At 42.9% G+C, this 18,602-nt stretch overlaps 1 protein-coding gene across 1 annotated transcript in view; it reads right to left on the reverse strand.

The window, feature by feature from the left end:
- The window catches only part of tnpo3 (transportin 3), a 71,506-nt gene extending 60,206 nt beyond the window's left edge, over positions 1-11,300 (reverse strand). The window contains exons 1-3 of the mRNA XM_078235734.1: positions 10,952-11,300; positions 2,448-2,648; positions 202-275 (exon numbers count right to left, since the gene is read on the reverse strand). Of these exons, the coding sequence (XP_078091860.1) occupies positions 202-275; positions 2,448-2,648; positions 10,952-11,071 (395 nt within the window). The 5' untranslated portion in view covers positions 11,072-11,300. The remainder of the gene's footprint in view (positions 1-201; positions 276-2,447; positions 2,649-10,951) is intronic.
- Between the last annotated feature and the right edge of the window lie 7,302 nt (positions 11,301-18,602).

Consider the following 18,602-nt stretch of genomic DNA (forward strand, 5'->3'; position numbering starts at 1 on the left):
GAAAAAAAAAATACAGGAGAGTTGCAAGAACAGGTTGCCGAACATTCACCCACCTTTCCAATTAAATTACATGTGGATGCGGGAAAGAACTGTGAGAAACAGACTTGAACTGGCAGTGACCGTCTTTGGATAACTAGCACTGAGGAAAGATGCAGCTCCTCTGCTTTTATATTAATATTCCCCAAACCCATAGACACCTACTTTTCAGTTAGCATTTGCACACATCCTTTCCACGAGGCCATTTGCAAGGCAAGATCCGCAATCGCCAGTGCCAGCTGAGGAGAAGGGAGAAAGAAATTGTGTTTCAGAAACTGCAACTCCGCATAAAAGTTCATCAGTTCTGCAGAAGAGAAACACCCACGGTATTGGCAAAGTTTTAACCATCTTCACTTGTCACTGCTCATAGCCCTGAAACAGATTCTGGTCTGCAGCTCATCACATGACAGATTTCCAATTCCAAGTCAACGGTGAGAGGCCACGGCCAGAATGGTGGTGAAAAGTTGAAGGGACAATTCAGCATTAGGCCATGTGATAGTAGAGACTTGCTGTTTACTTGTCAGGGATAACATTTCCTTATTGTTGAAACTTAGCGTTCCACATAATTTAGTTGGGTGACAGTCAGTGTGTGCTGAAGGTAGGGGTCAGGAGACCTCATTGAAACAATTCACACTGGGATGAGTTACAATGGATGGATTTCCAGCATCCACAGTATTTTGCTTTTGTGTTCAAGATACAATGTATCTCTTATGTGAAACACTATTGTGACTGTGAAAATCCCCTAGTCTCCACACTCCGGCGCCTGTTCAGGTACACTGAGGGAGAATTTAGCATGGCCAATGCACCTAACCAGCACGTCTTTCGAACTGTGGGGAGAAGCCAGAGCACTCAGAGGAAATTCACACAGACACAGGGAAAACGAGCAGATTCCGCACAGACAGTGACCCAAGTCGGGAATCGAATCTGGGTCCCTGGCGCTGAAGCAGCAGTGCTGACCACTGTGCCACCATGCGGCAATAAGAAGTCTCACAACACCAGGTTAAAGTCCAACAGGTTTATTTGGAATCACGAGCTTTCAGAGCACTGCTCCTGTATTTATTTATTTGTCACAAGTAAGGCTTACATTAAAACTGCAATGAAGTTACTGTGAAATTCCCCTAGTCGCCACAGTCCGACCAGCACGTCTTTCAAAATGTGGGAGGAAACCGGAGCATGCGGAGGAAACCCACACAGAAACAGGGAGAACATGCAAACTCCACACAGACAGTGATCCAAGCCGGGAATCGAACCCAGGTCCCTGGCGCTGTGAAGTAGCAGTGCTAACCACTGTACTACCTTGCCGCCCCATTAGGAGCAGATCCTTCATGAAGGAGCAGTGCTCCAAAAGCTCATGATTCCAAATAAACCTGTTGGACTTTAACCTGGTGTTGTGAGACTTCTTACTGTGCCCACCCCAGTCCAACGCTGGCATCTCCACATCGTGCCGCCCAATGTAAGCCTACTTGTGACTAATAAACACTTTAGAAAACCAGTCAGATCACGGTGTCCATCACAAACAAACTGTCCTTCAACCCATCACATGGATCCAAGCAGATGGTGAAACTAGACACAGATCCTTTTCTTGATTGTAGGCTTTTTCACAGAATGCAGTATTACATTTCTACCAACCTACCTACCAACGCTCCAGTGCCCCAGCAGTCCTTTTTTCTGAAACTGTGTCCCTGCAGCATCAGTCCAGGCCTTTGTATTAGTGCAGCAACATTGTCACTATACTATCATCCCCTGCTAAGCCTATTGCACCTGGTATTCACCAGGCAATCACCCATCAAAGTATGAACCAGGCCTAATTCTGATTAGCTTCCGAGATCAGATGAGGTCAAGCATTTTCAGACTAGTATGGTTGCAAGCATAGAGGATGTGTGAAAATTCAATCCAGAAAGACATTACTCCTGTACCGCCCAAGTCCTGGGTCAGTTTTAAATCAGGTCCCTCCCCAGCCAGAGGACAATGTGTTACAGAGTGAGCCATTCCATGTTTCAAATCTGAATATTGCAGCTGCTGTGAAAACTCCGTGAGCCTGATACGATTTGAACACGAAACCTTCTGATTGAGAGTCAGATGCACTATATTGCGACACAAGATCTTTTTTATATGTGCACAAGATACTTAATCATTCAACACACTCCACCTGATTATGCTGAACAATACAATTCACATAACATTAACATGGCCCATGTTCTCATAGGATGAGTGGAGAGGTGCACAAGAGAAGTGCCACCTTGCATCAGTCTGGGTCTTCTCAAGTGAAGATGAAATCCAAAACAGCAGCTTTTATCTCATGGCCATGAGATCAGTTCAGTATCTCCCACCTGAAAACTTACACAGAAGTAACCTACATCGTAGAAATCAGGGAGACAAGTTTGTCTATCCTTGCTTGTTCAACAACTCACCTGTGTAACAATCACAGGAGACACATCCTTCAAGTTTTGAATGTGGGTGAGCAGTGAGTCTCGCAGAGATGAATGTGTTTCAGGTGGAAGTTCATTAAATGAAGTCTGAATCTTCATCTTCATCGTCTGCGCTGCAAAGTAGCAGAGCTCCACTTCTTGTTGCAGCTGGAGCAACTGATCGGCAATTTCCCAGGCATACATCTGAAGGGTGATGGAAGAGACAGGGAGAGAGAAAGATGGGAGAAAAAGAGTGAAGGAGAGAGGGAGGGAATAGGTGGGAGGAGAGAGCAAGAAAAAGGGTGAAAGGAGAGAGAGAAATAATGTGGGGGGTGGGGGTGGAGAGAGAGAGAAAAAGGGTGGAAAAAGAGAAAGTGTGGGAGAGAAAGAAAAAGAGTAGAGGGAGACAGAAAAATAGGGGGGAAAGGATAAAAAGAGAGATGGGGAGGGAGGAGAGAGCGGGATAAAGAGACATAGAAGAGAATGAGAAAGAGAAAAAGAGATCAATAACATTTCAATGTTGTACAGGCCTTGAGAAGTCCACAATTCTGTTAGGTTGGCCCCAGCCCCCGTCAAAGAAATCTCTTTACACTTCCGCTTCAAGGTTTATTCTAACTACAAAGGATCAAATATTTACAATAAAATAAACTGGGTTATTTTTGCAGCTCTCACAGGAAAGAGTTTAAGGCAAATCTCTGCACTTCAACATCATCTGAAGCACAACCATATTGGTTGATAGCAACATAACATTGATGAGGGCTTTAGTTTTGGAACAAACAGGTGGGCACGATGCCCATGAACATAAAACCTTTGGGAGAAAGAGAAATATACAGCACATATGAAGGACTATCCTTTCATACACAATCAAGATTTCAGCACAAGATTGCCATTCAGCCTTTTTCCCCTATACTAACAACCTAAATGGATTGAACATCTAAACTCTCAAATAAATGGTTTGATGAACTCTATCACTAGTCACTTGCAGTGAAACCAACAGAGCCCAAAAACTGTGCAAATCAACCTTTCCTGTTGTGCAAATATTTCTGTTGTTTAAAACCTGTTAACATGAACCACCGCTTATACAATGTTCTGTTGGAAGTGGAGATCGTGGAGGACCAGTTCACACTCCAGCCACTAGCTGACTTCATGAAATAAGGACAGGGAGATGCATCGTGCTTTATCATAGCTCATCCATTCAGAGAAATTAAGTCAAACTCATCAGAGTAACAACCTGCTTCTTAGATTTTGCTGGGCTTTGCCCTTCATGACCGTACCTGGGAGTCCTTTCCAAAAGCTGTCTAAGTGTCTGAAGTAGTATTTCCCAAAATCCAGGGATTTGAGCACAGAATCCAGGCTAATAGTCCTGATCCAATATTGAGGGAGTGTTGTGCTGTCAGTGGTGCTTACAAATGAGGCATTGATCCGAGGAACTCTCAGGTGGATGTACTTTGAAGAGCAACAGGGAAGTTTGCCCAGTGTTCAGGTCACTATGTAACCCTCAACATAACTAAAGACACATTATCTAGCCATTATGTTATTACTGCTTACGGGACTTGCTGTGCACAAATTGGCTACCATGTTTTCTACATTATAACAGTGATATGCTTCAAAAAGTACTTAATTGACCTTAAAGATCTCTGGGACATCCCAAGGTTGTGAAAGGCATTCGATAAATTTCTTTATTAGTATTAACTTTGTTCTGTAGAATTATTCTGAAGGATTAGCACAATAAAGACCAATTTCTGGAATTCAGAAAATTAAGAGGTTATCTGGTTGATATTTTCAAGATATTATGAGTAACAGATAGGGTAGAAAGAAATTATTTCTGCTGGTTGGGAAGTCTCAAGATGAGGGACCACAGCCTAAAAATTAGAACTAGTCCTTTTAGGACTGAAAGTTCAGAAACAGCTGTAAATAAAAAAGGTAAATGTTTGGAACTCCGTTCCACCAACAACAGTTGATGTTCGGTCAATTATTAATCTATTAACCCCAAATTAAAAATTCTTAACCAAAGCTATTAAGGGATCTGGCCAGAGGCCAAATCAGCCATAATTTGACTGAATGCCAGAACAGGCTCAATGGGCTAAATGGCCTCATTCTGTTCTGTGTTTCTACTGAACTGAGGATAAACCACTGGTCCAAAAAGGATGTGGTTTATGGCCTTATGGAATAATTTCATTCTCCAAGCACACAACCTTTGAGCAAATGGCTTATGTAAATATCTGGCAAAACTATCTCAGATTTCCTCACTCTCCTTTAGCCATTTCCTCCTCCCCACGCAGGGAAAGAAGGTGCTTGGGACGTAGTCACACGTGGACTCCAAACACTGTTTCACCCAGAGCAAGGGTCATAGAGTTCAGTTAGTGCGAAGGAACTGGATCACCATCAGAAACACTGTACTGGTTGCAAAAAGATTGAAAGTCAAATGTTTGGAAGTTGGATCAGCATGCAGGCTGAGATGACAATGAACCCATAATCTACCAACAACCAAGATTATGATGTTCATCGGTAGCCATTTAGGGTAAGCAGGATAATTCAGCTCCTTCATTCTGTACGACTCAATAGCTCCCACCATCTAATTCTTCCAACTAAGCCACCAGCATTGCTCTTGCCAAAATAGGGAACACAGGAAAGAAAGAAACGAAGAATGTTAAGGAGATGCAACTCACTTCAGTACTGATGGTGAGACTCCTTTTCAAGAGCTGACTGTGCTGTAGCAAAACTACAAATGCAACTAACACTGCAAACTCAACTGTATTGGGAATTTAGTCCACCGAAAAGAGTCTCTCTCTCTCTGCCAATGGAAGGTCCTGCATCAACTAACCTTGGCCAAGCTCCCGAAAATCACAGGTTCAGAAATGGGACACAAAACAACTAGATGGAGTCTAAAAGACCAGAAGGACGGCTGGTGTAGGGAAACTGAATAGGCGGTAAGAGGTTACTTCTAAGGCGAATATCGAATGACGCTCTTTGGTCCAAATACAAGGAAGTTTACCCAACGAGGCAACTCCCCAGGACAGGATTAAGTTGGGTAATTTGTAATATCAGAGCTGTATCCACATATTAAACAGTCCAGATTTTTCTAAGTAGCACTGTGAAACATCAACATCACAAAAGGACTAATGAGGCCAGACCAGTTATAAAAAAAGTTTCAGGTAGCCCAGTGATTACTGTGCTGGACTAACAGCCGAGCAATCAGGAGTCCATAACTCAAGCTGTGCAGTTATTAAACTGAATTCAATAAATCTGGAAAATGACTTTCTGCTTCCCTGACCTGATCTTTGCCCCATACCATGTGGCTGACTCTTAATGTGCATAAATGCTGTCTACTTTGAGTATCATTCACATAACATTTTTTTAAGAATCCTGATGTGCAGGGATGGATCAGGAAAGGGACATCTATAAAACAGTGAAATTATCTATTTTTAACTTGCCTCTCTGTAAAGCACCTTGGGGCCCCTTGTACAGTGAAGGTTTAAAAAACTGCAGATAAGGATCAGCACTCCAATTCCATCAAAGTGCATTGGTGGAACTGGATGATGTGACTGCAAATCCCTTTGTCGATATCCTTCAAAAGCTCGCTGGAATAAGAAAGCATCCACATGGATTGGAATATTTAAAATGGACTCCGCAAAATTGGAAGGGGGTAAATGGTGATCCTTCAAATTATTGACCAGCACTCAATTGTTCAGTGAATGCTGGAGACATTGATCAGAGCAGATATCCACACCATCTGACGAAGGGGCAGCGCTCTGAAAGCTAATGGCATTTGCTACCAAATAAACCTGTTGGACTTTAACCTGGTGTTGTTAAAACTCTTACTGTGTTTACCCCAGTCCAACGCCGGCATCTCCACATCATGACATTGATCAAGGGCAGACTTAAGGAGTCAGCTTTAACGTCAGGCTCTAGTTAGAGAGAGTCAGCACAGAACAATGTTTTTTCCCCCCCAGAATATCATTGCATTGTTAGGATTATGAGCCTTCCTGTTTTGGCAGCAGAGGATAATAGGTTCTAGAAAAGTTGTTGAAGGCAACAAAAAGGACAAAACTAAGCTGGAAGAAAATGAATTAAAGTTACTTAGCTCTGCATACTTCAAGATTACTGATACCAAAAGCCTTCCTTCCTTTTAGGCTCAGCTGCATTACTCAAAAGTCAGTTTTTGAAAAAGGACACAATTTCAACAATTCAGAAATTTGACAATACAATCCTTCTTCTAAAAGTGGATGCAATCAGTTGAGCCACACAGTGCTCGCCACAAACATGTCAGACAAGTTCACATACAACAGCTGAGAAAGGAGATCTTGCTTAGAATCATACCATTAGGCTACCATATCTGTGCCAAATCCCTGCAAGAGCAATCACATAGTGCCACTCCCCTACTTTTGTGATGTGCTCCTGAAAATGTTTCCTCTTCAGATAATGATCCAATTCTCTTTTGAAAGCCACAATTAAATCTGTCTCTGCCATACATTCTGGTGGTGCATTCCAAACCCTAACCATTTGCTGCTCAAAAATGCTCTTCCTCATGTCACCATTGCTTCCACAGTGGTTGTATCATATGCAGCAATGCAGGAAGTACACAGCATACAGAGCCAGTGACTGATGGGTTTTCACAGAAGCCATTAGAGTTAAAATCATCCTACTGGTCTTTCAACTGGCCCAAAGTTGCATTGCAAAATGGGGAGTGACATAAATGAATCACTGAAGTTCTATTTTCTCTTCCATATCGTGTCACCAACTTAAAATGCCATGTCGCGACTTTGCCTCAATAGGGGTACAGGATCAGGCAGACTCTTCAGACAAGGCAAGAGAATGAAGATGCAAGGGAATGCAAAAATTGAATTAATCACAGTGGCAACCAACATTCAACATACAATGCTATCTATTTTGACACTATCTCCAGTTAATTTCAATTTTTAGACAAGCTATAAAATTCTGCTCAAGCTTTATTTTCTTCATGCAGTAAAGCACATTTTCTGTTCCGCATTGGCATCAGTCTTTGGAATCTTGCCTGTCACTCACAAAAAAAGTGAACAGCTGACTGAAGCTGCAGAGTCATATGGCCAGAAGATAGATCTGGGAAGAATCACATTAATAGATATGTTCCTCTGTGATTAATCAATTTCACACTGCACCAAGGGAATGAGTTCCAAATTACTTTACAACAAGGAAACAAAGAGAATGACAGCATGAGCTAATCTTCTGTCACAAAAAAAAATTAACCAGGGCTGGGCAGTGGATGTTGCATACATGGACATTAGTAAAGCCTTTGATAAGGTTCCTCATGACAGGCTGATACAAAAGGTGATGTCATATGGAATCCAAGGGGAGCTGCTAAGATGGATACAAAACTGGCATCGGAGGATGAGGGGGGACCTGATAGAGGTTTACAAGATTATGACAGGCTTGGATAGAGTGGATAGTCAGAGTCTTTTTCCCAGGGTCGAAGGGTAAATTACTCAGGGACCTAGGTTGAAAGTGAGGTGGGGGACGTGCTGCTGGGGGAGTTGGTGGAAGCAGATTCTATAACAATGTTCAAGAGGCACTTGGATAAATGCATGAATAGGCAGGGAATAGAGGGATATGGACTACGTAGGCAAGAAAATATTAGATTAGCGAGGCATCTGTGTCGGCACAGATTTGGTGGGCCTGTTCCCGTGCTGTACTGTTCTTTGTTCTCTTTGTACATTACACTGCAACTTTACACCCTCCTCACATCACACTCCATACCCATACCCTTTCCCACCAGACAACACAACTTGCCCATTTTGCACCATCCTTCACCTCACATGCTCACTGCACTGGAGTATCATACTGAGCACACAGCAATAGAAGCAGTGCCAGTAAGCCAGAGCTGCTCATGCTAGTTCTTACCTGTTCAAAGATTAAATATGAGCAGCTCCACTTCAGGTGCCAAACATGACAGCGGCTTAGCAAGTGACTAAAAATCCTCCCCCCCCCCCCCCCAACCCAACCCCGGGTGGGTTGGGGGTGCACACCGCTCAAAGCTTTCAATTTCACCATTGCCAACCATTGCCTGCTCAGGACCTTTCAAATCACACCCACACAGCAATCATTGCCTGCTCAGGGTATCAGGTTTAATGGCAAAGGTCACTGGTTAACAATCAGGAACAGGAACTGCCTGATTTCTCCCTTCCTGGCCCATAGCCAAGATCATGTGAATGTTCCTGGAGATCAACACAAACCTGGGACCTTCTGCTCAGAATATCATCTAGCATGTAGAATTCCTAAACACCTCTGCTGCAGAGAACATTCTTTGTTGCTTCCTTAGAAAACTCAAAATTAATTTCTATCCTACAGGTCGGGAGAAATGAATTAAAGCTTCTTTCTCAAAATCTCTTCAAGCAAAGGTAAGTTAAAGTAAACTCCTAAATGCATCACATAGCACGTGACAACGTGAAGTGCTTGAATACTCTCAGATTACACACTCTACAGTGCAATGAGGCTTTTTTTTGCCTCTTAAAACTCAACATTAAGTAATTAAGTAACATCGTATTATTACATACCAGAAAAACGCTACATTTCAGCAAATATTCTTAATGCTTACATGACCTTTGAATAAATTAAACACCATTTTGTTTGCATTTATATAGATAGCATCTTTCATGTCAGAGCATCTCAACGTGTTTCAATGCCAATGAAGTAACTCTGAAGTGTAGTCACTGAGTAAAACTGGATAATGAAGAAACCAATTTGTGCACAGGAAGGTCTGACAAACAGCAATGAGATAACGGCCAGTGATTTAGTTGCAAGATAATTATTGGCCAGGAAATCAGGAGAACACCACCATCCTCACCCACTCTTCTTCAAAATAATGCAACCAGATCTTTTACATTCGCCTAAGGGGACAGATGGGGCATCAGTTTAACATCTCACAGAAAAACCATGCCGCCAACAGTGCAACACCATCCCCCCCCCCCCTCCCCCCTCCAAACACCACACTGAGGTATCAGCCTGAATCATGTGTTCATCTTTCTGGAATGGGACTTCAATCTATGACCTAACTCAGAGGAGAGGGCTACACACTAATCCAGAGCTGACAGCTAAAACAAGCGCCTTTTTGTCATTGTAACACATGACACCAATCCACTCTCCAGCCAACACAAACATTATCCATTAACGACAATCTTGATTTTGACATTTATCACCATCCTTTGCTGGGTCAAACTCCTGGAATATTCTGAAGGTAGCAGCACTGGTGCAAGAGATGTAGCAGTTCAAGGACAAGGCCACCAACACCTCATACACAAAGACAACAAATGTGGTCTTGTCAGCATCGTCCACATCCCCAAAATAATTGAGAACACTGGGACCTGATGTTTCAACACAGATTAAACTGTAGTTACATTGTAAACCTCTAAGGCTATCAGTCAGATCTGAAATAATCCAAATAATCACTAAATTCTACTATCTTAAATTAATAATTGTTGAATTCTAATAGCTTAAATCAATGTATTTCTCTAAAGAGATGCACACTCATTGATCCTCCATCCTTCTCATCAATATTTCATTTGAAGATCTGAAACAAGCAATAAGAATTATTAAAATGGGGAGTCAATTTGACACTGGGTTATTTTAAACAGCATTTTTCTTCAGTCTGGAAATGCTGCAGACTTTGGAAATGCAACACTTCAGTAAAGATTATCAAGTAGGAAATTACTTTCATTACAGTAGATCATCCTGGATTTGGTAAAGATTTCCAACTGCCTGCCTTGCCACTGACTCAATTGGTTTATTTTCACTTTACCAGTTTAACCTTTTAAATTAATATTAAATACGCAATGACTTATATTAGAGCGGAGTTCCCTGAATTTTTTAATTGTTTTCTCTCCTCCAGTATCAAAACAATTTAGATGTTTTTTTCACTTGACATATTCACCTTCAGATTACATATTAAATGTAAAATTATTTAACTAGAAGCCATTGGGTATGAAGTTTTTTTAAACTGTTCTCTCCACTGGTACTATTATTAAAACGTTTATTTTAACTTCCTGACAAGTTTACATTTAATATTAATCCAAAGGAATTAAATTGATATCAGAGTGGAGCAGATTGAATATGGTGATTTTTAAAGAACGATTTCCTCCTCCTCCTCCTCTGGTTCCAACATTAAAAGGATCCCTAGCTGAATTTCACTTGGTGACAAGTTTAGATAAACATTAACTGTGGAGTTGTTGAGCTCACAGGATCCACAATCACAAGGATCCCAGTTCACTTGGACACAAGTTTCCCTTTTGGGTTCATTGCGCCCCTTTTGATCCGAAATCCGTGACATTAAAGCCAAGTTGTATTGAATTGAACAGACTTTCCCAGCTCGCAGCTCCCCATTTCCTCCTCCTGCCCCGGTCTCCGTTGCCGCCTCTCTCTCTCTCTGCCTCGGCCTCTTCTCCGGACTATGATGAGAGGAGCCCCGCAGGCCCCCAGGGTTGAAGCCCCGGGATTCGAGCAGCCCGCCCTCCATTCCCCCCCCCCCCCCCCCTTACCGATCTCTGGAACTCGCCCAGCCAGACGGAAGCGCGCTCCTTGCCGGCCGGGTCCGGGTCGTGGTAAAGCGCCTTGACGGCCTGGTAGACGACGGTGAGCGAGGGCCTGTCCCCGGCCATGGCGCCGGCAGCTCCGGCACCGAGTGGGCAGCACAGTGGCACTGGAAGCCGCTCGGTGCGCCGGCGTGCCCCGCTCCCTTCGTTCGGGTCGTCGAAATTAAAATCCCTATTGGTTTTTTTTCCTTCTGTTTTTTTTTAAATTTCTTCACAAGCTCTCGCTGCCGCCATTGAGCCCGCACCGGAACTCGGCTTCACACAATCAACCCTCCGACTGGAACACCCAGCTCTCACTCTGAGGTTCCGCACAGGCAGGAAGCTGCCAGGTCAACACAGACACACCTTGACACACATGGACTCCTGGCCTTCTGTCTGTCACCAAACAGCACACCAATCTTTCCCATTCCACTGGGGTAATGATGCTTTGAGTAACTGAAAAATCTTAAGAGGTCTGCAAGATTATGAGTGGCATGGACAGAGTGGATGCCCCTTTCCCAGGGTAGAAAAGTCAAGTACTAGGGGGACATAGGTTGAAGGTGCGTGGGGAAAAGTTGAGAGGAGATGTGTGAGGCAAGTTTTTTTACACAGAGGGTGGTGAATGTCTGGAACGCACTGCCTGAGGAGGTGGTGGGAGCAGATACGATTGCGGCATTTAAGGGGCAACTAGACAAATACATCAATAGGATGGGAATGGGAGGATACGGATTCCGTAAGTGCATACGGTTTTAGTTTAGGCAGGCATCATGATCGGCACAGGCTTGGCGGGCCAAAGGGCCTGTTCCTGTACAGTACTTTGTTCTTTGTTCACTGGAATATGTTTCCAATTTATCTTCGAAGAAAAATTCAATATCATTCCCCCTGTAGCTGAATAAAGTTAAAGTTAATTTATTATTGTCACAAGTAGGTTTGTTTACATTAAAACTACAATGAAGTTACTGTGAAAACCCCCTAGTTGCCGAACTCTGGCACCTGTTCAGGTACACTGAGGGAGAATTTAGCACAGCGAATGCACCTAACCAGCACATCTTTTGGACTTTGGGAGAAAACCAGAGCACCTAGAGGAAACCCACACAGACAACGTGCAGATTCCGCACAGACAGTGACCCAAGCCAGGAATCGAACCCGGGTCCCTGGCACTGTGAGGCAGCACTGCTAACCACAGTGCAACCCAATCCACAGACAAATAGCCACTTCAGACAGTTCTGTGAAGCCAGCACCTGTGATACTATATGCCATGTTTGTGAACTAATCTCCACTCACCTGATGAAGGAGCAGTGCTTCAAAAGCTCATGATTCCAAATAAACCTGTTGGACTTTAACATGGAATTGTGAGACTTCTTACTGTGCCCACCCCAGTCAAACGCTGGCATCTCCACATCATGGTCTACTATAATGCAGCAGAGAAGGAGAAAAATAGAGGTTGAAAAGAAAGGCTTGCTTTAATTCCCCACCATATGGTGAAGAGGGTTGGGGGGGCATAACCTTAATTTTAGGGCTAAGCCCTTCCAAGATGATACCAGGAAGCACTTTTTCACACAAAGGGTTGTGGAAATCTGGAACTCTCCCCCAAAAAAACCATTGAGGCTGGGCATTAATTAAAAATGTCAAAACAGAGATGATAAATTTTTGGTTATCAAATCAAAGCAGAAAGAAGAAGTTATGATGCAGTTAAGCCATGATTTAATTAAATGGTGCAATTAGCTTGAGGGGCTGAATTGCCTTTTCTTATTATTTTCTTATCACATCCATCAGCTGATGGATGGATTTCAAATATTCAATCAAGGACTGTGTTATCAGCAATTGGGTGTCAACTTGGTTCAGTTAATAACAACTCCACCTTTATTTAGAAGGTTGTGAATTCAAGGTCCACTTCAGTATATAGCCTAGATTGACACGACAGTGTGCATGTGTCTCCATTTATATCACACACAAAGAAATCATTTCAAAGAAAGATGAGATTGAGACACAATCAAACACAAATGACAAAAGGGAGAGGAGGGCCAGTTTGACAGTGGCATTATAAAAACCAAGCGGGATGGAATACATCAGGGAGGAAGCGATTCATCTGTTGTACAGAGCCTTGGTCCAAGTGCAAACAGAGCAGTGTGTTTAGTTTTGACCACAAACCCCAGGAATTATATATTGGGTCTTGAGTGGGTGCAATGCAGATTCACCAGAACAATATGGAGATTATGAGCATTCTCAACTGGGCCAGAAAGTTGTTGGTTCATGTTCCACTCCAAAAACTTATATTGATTCAAATATATTGAGTCTACAGCATAGAAATAGGCCGCTTGGTCCATGTCAGAATTGCTGCTCCACAAGAGCCACCTCTTCGCCCTCTTCCTCTAACTCTATCAGCATATCCTACCATTCCTTTCTCTCTCATGCATATCTAGCTTCTCCTTAAATGCATCAATGCTATTTGTCTCAACCAGTGCTTGAGTGAAGAATTTTTCCCTGAATTCCTTAGTGGATTTATTAATGACTAAGTTATATTTATTATCTCTAATTTTGGACTCCCACAATTTCTCTATATCAACACCTTCTCTACATCTATTGTATCAAATCTTTTTAATAATGGTAGGCCGTCAGGTCACCGCTTAACCTTCCCTTTGCGAGAAAATAGAGCTCCAATCTGTTCAGTCTTGACAAGTATATCTTTTCACTTCAAGTATCAGCCTTGTGAATCATTTTTGCCACTTTCCAATCCTGTCTTGTAATATGGAGACCTGAGGAAGTAGGTAGTGTAGTGGTAATATCATTGGACTGGTTATCTAGTGCAGCAGGTTAATGTGCTGGAGACATGGATTCAAATCCCATTATGGTAGCTGATGGAATTTAAATTCAATTAATTTAAAACATCTGAATATACACTAGTATCAGTGAGGGTGACTAATAACCTGTGCGCTGCTCTGGCAACTTGCGATCAGAGTGTGTGCAGATAGTTGGGAGGGTAAGTGAGATTGTTAGAGGGAGGGGTGAGAAAGAGATTGGTGGCAGTGGGGACGCTAATATTTTTCACTTAAAAAGCAGTTTTACTGACCTTTGGGGACTCAAATAATTAATATATAAGAAAACAATGTACAGTAGATTTTGAAATTATATGGCCAATGCATGTTCTTAGAACTCTGGCAGCTCTAAATTTGACACTACATCCCTGATTATAACTATCACTCATTGTTGTAAAAGCCCATCTGGGCCTCTAATGTCCTCTAGGGAAGGGAATCTGCCATCCTTACCCTGGTCGGGCCTACATACAACTCTGGGCCCACAGTAATGTGCTTGACTCTTAACTGCCTTCCGAAATGGCTGAGCAACTCAGTTCAAGGGCAATTAGGGATGGTCAACAAATGCTGGCAGTGATGCCAACATCCCATGAAAGAATAAAGAAAGAACAGGATTGCAATTGTGCTCTTTGATACAAATTTAACGTAAGTTCCCTGCTTTTCAATTCTATTCCTCCAGAAATGAATCCCAGTTCGTGTTTTTAATTCATGGTCATGTTAACATGCTTACTGAGTTGTGAATGACTATGCCTAGATCCCTTAATTACTCCTCTACCCCTTTTAGAGGCTTATTATCCAAGAAGTATGTGACCTCTTTATAGTTCCTAACGAAGTGCATCACCTTAAATTTAGGGCTAGGCCACTCAAGGATGATGCCAGCAAGCACTTTTTCACACAAAGGGTTGTGGAAATCTGGGGTAAAAAACAAAAAATTATTGAGGCTGAGCGTCAACTTAAAATGTCAAAACAGAAATGATAGATTTTTGTTAGTCAATGATATTAAGGGCTATCAAACCAAGGCAGAGAAGTGGTGTTGTTGATGCATTTCAGCCATGATTTAGTTAAATGGTGGAATTAGCATGAGGGGCCTTTTCTTATTCCTATGTTTTTTGTCACATCCATCAGCTGATGGATGGATTTCAAATATTCATTCAAGGGCAATAACTGTATTATCAGCAATTGGGTGTCAACTTGGTTCAGCTAATAACACCTTGATTTAGAAGGTTGTGAATTCAAGGTCCACTTCAGTATATAGCCTAGATTGACACTACGGTGTGCATGTGTCTCCATTTATATCACACACAAAGAAATCATTTCAAAGAAAGATGAGATTGAGACACAATCAAACACAAATGACAAAAGGGAGAGGAGGGCCAGTTTGACAGTGACATTATAAAAAACAAGTGGGCTGGAATACATCAGGGAGGAAGCGATTCATCTGTTGTACAGAGCCTTGGTCCAAATCCAAACAGAGCAGTGTGTTTAGTTTTGACCACAAACCCCAGGAATTATATATTGGGTCTTGAGTGGGTGCAATGCAGATTCACCAGAACAATATGGAGATTATGAGCATTCTCAACTGGGCCAGAAAGTTGTCAGTTCATGTTCCACTCTAAAAACTTGAGCACAAAATTTTAGGCTGGCAACTCAATTTAGCACTGAGTGAATGCTGCAGTATCAAAGTTGCCATCTTTTGAATGATACATTAAACTGAGATTCTCTCTGCTTTCTCATGCAGTCATAAAGGATCCCATGGCACTATTTCAAAGGAGTGTTATCCCCATTGTCCTGGCCAATATAATAAACATCACTAAAAAAAAATTATCTAGTCATTATCACATTGCTCTTTGTGGTGTTGTGCTCACATTTGTTTCCATATTTTTTATATTACAACAGTGACTACAGTTTAAAAATAACTAATTGGCTGTAAAGTAGTTTGCATCTCCTGGAGTGGTAAAAAGGCACTATATAAATGCAGTTCTTTATTTTCAAAAGATTAAATTAAGAAGCAAGCTGTGTAGACTTGGCTTTTATTCCCTCAAGTTTAGAAGATTGAACGGTTGAAGTCTTTATACTGATTACAGGATTCAAGAGGATAGATGGACAGGAACTCCGCTGGAGAAATCCAGAACAAGAGAGGTCAGATTTAAAATTAAGGTTAGCCCATTTAGGAGTGAAATCAGGAAGCAATTATTCACACAAAGCGTAGTAGAAATCTGGAACTCTCCCCCGCCAAATGTCTCTGAATGCTGAGTCAAGTAAAATTCTCAAGGCTGAGATTGATAGTTCTTGTTTAGTAAGGATTGCATCGAAATATATTGAATCTAAAGCATTGAAATAGGCCATTTGGTCCTTGTCAGAATTTCTGTTCCACAAGAGGCACAAAAATCTGAATAGAACACTAGTCTCAGTGAGGGCGACTGTAATAACCAGGGGTGTATTGCTACCAGTGTGCTGCTCTGGCACCTCATGAGGAGGGTGTGTGCAGATAGTTTTTAAAGTCTATTTATTAGTGTCACAAGTAGGCTTACATTAACACTGCAATAAAGTTATTGTGAAAATCCCCTAGTTACCACACTGCGGCACACTGAGGGAGAATTTGACATGGCCAGTCCACCTAACCTGCACATCTTTGGACTGGAGAAAGAAACCAGAGCATCTGGAGGGAACCCACTCAGAGAACGTGCAGACTCCGCACAGTGATCCAAGCTGGGAATCAAACCCGGGTCCCTGTTGCTGTAAGGCAGCAGTGCTAATCACTGTGCAAAGGAGGGTTTAGAGGGCTGTTGTTGGAGGGAGGGGTGAGAAAGAGGTTGGTGGTAGTGGGGACACCAATATTTTTCACTTAAAAGGCAGTTTTACTGACTTTTGGGGACTCAAGTAATTGATACATAAGAAAATAATGTACATAGATTTTGAAATGATATGGGCGACATATTTTCTTAGAACCCTGGCACCTCTAAATTTGACACTACACTGCTGATGATAACCATCACTCATTGCTGTAAAAGCCCACCTGAGTCTCTAATGTCCTTGAGGGAAGGGAATCTGCCATCCTTACCTGGTCGGGTCTCCATACAACTCTGGGCTCACAGTAATGTGCTTGACTCTTAACTGCCTTCTGAAATGGCTGAGCAACTCAGTTCAAGGGCAATTAGGGATGGTCAACAAATGCTGGCAGTGATGCCAACATCCCATGAAGTTGACCAGGAACAGAGTTGATACATGGGAAGTCCTCGCTGCCGATTGGAGTCCCTGGAGACAAACAGTCAGGAAGGGTATGGAAAAGAGAGAGGATAATAGAAATGAGCAGATGGTGGAAAACAGAGCCCATTGCAAGCAAAAAACATCAGCTGACCTTGGGCCAACACTATTCACCTGTGCCAGCTGTAAGACGTTTGATTTATTTGAACTAGGATTTATTGGGCTCACTTGTTTGCAATAACCTGCAAATTGTAAATCGCACTAGGTTCCAGAGACCTAACCATATGGCAAAAAAGAACACTTTAACTAGTGAATTCAGCAAGTTTATTAACCATTAAAAAGGTAACAAGTCAGAAAGATAAAAAGTAGTATCAATTGGCAGTAATTAATTACAGTAAGACTAGAAAACTTAATTTTAATAATTGAACTGACTTCTTGCCACTCTTCTTAGACTAGGATGTGTAATGACGGCTCCAAAAATGTGGATAACATGTAAAACCAGCACCTCTCAACACCTGTACTGGGAGATCACCTGCCACCTCGCACCCCATGGACATTGGCCCCCCCCCCATAGACATCACCACAGCCGCTCCCCCCAGCCAATTACCTCCCCCTGCAGAGTTCCCTCCCTCCCCGATTGCGCCTCCCTCCCCCAGCAGAGTATCTCCCCCTGCCTGCTGACCGCTCCTCTGGCAGAGTTCCCTCCCTCCTATACCAAGCCCCCCTGCACTGCACCGCCCCCCCCCCCAGATTGTGTTCCCCTTCCCTCCCTCCTCCTGCCGATCGCCCCCTAGCAGTGCTCCCTCTCTCTCTCCCACCCCTGTGGAGCTCCCCGCTTGTGTTCCCCACTGTCATAGATCCACCCCAAGGCTCTGCCCCCACTCTGGCTTTGCCCACACTCTGGTTCCACCTCCACTCTAGCTCCACTCCTTGGCACTGCCCCATCACAGTAATAGTGCCCAGTGGACAGTGCCAGGGTGACGGGTGGGCAGTGCCAGGGTGTAGGTGGCCACTGCCAGGATGGTAATGGTACTTCCCCATGTGCACCACCCGGTCATGCCCTCAGCCATCTCCGATCCCCCCAGCGAGGCAGTCACATCTGGTCCCCGTTGGTGGGGACAACACGTGATTCTCGCCGGGGAAAAACTTGGCTGGCAAGGTGGTAGGGTAAGTGAGCACAGATGATAATGTCCGGGACTCTTTAATGACATTCAAATGATGTCACTAATATTTAAATATTAAATAACTTATTTCACTGGCAAAACAGTGGCAGTACAATCAGGGAAGACGAAAAACCGGTACGAACCTGATTTTTGGCCTCCTGCCCGATCTTATCACCTCACGTCACTAAAGGTCAGGCAGGACAAGGTCATAAGACCACACCTTATACCTCTTATCTTGAGCTGGCTTGAGTGTCTACCAATAATTAGTTAACATAACTCTGTCATTAAAAGTTGACACATCTTAAACAGGAGCCTATTCATTCCCTTCCGTCAATGTTAACAAGTCACGTTATTTTTGTTCTGTCTGAGAACATAGAACATAGAACAGTACAGCACAGAACAGGCCCTTCGGCCCACGATGTTGTGCCGAGCTTTATC

Source organism: Mustelus asterias, chromosome 19 (genome assembly GCF_964213995.1).
Source record: "Mustelus asterias chromosome 19, sMusAst1.hap1.1, whole genome shotgun sequence".
Classification (NCBI taxonomy): Eukaryota; Metazoa; Chordata; class Chondrichthyes; order Carcharhiniformes; family Triakidae; genus Mustelus; species Mustelus asterias.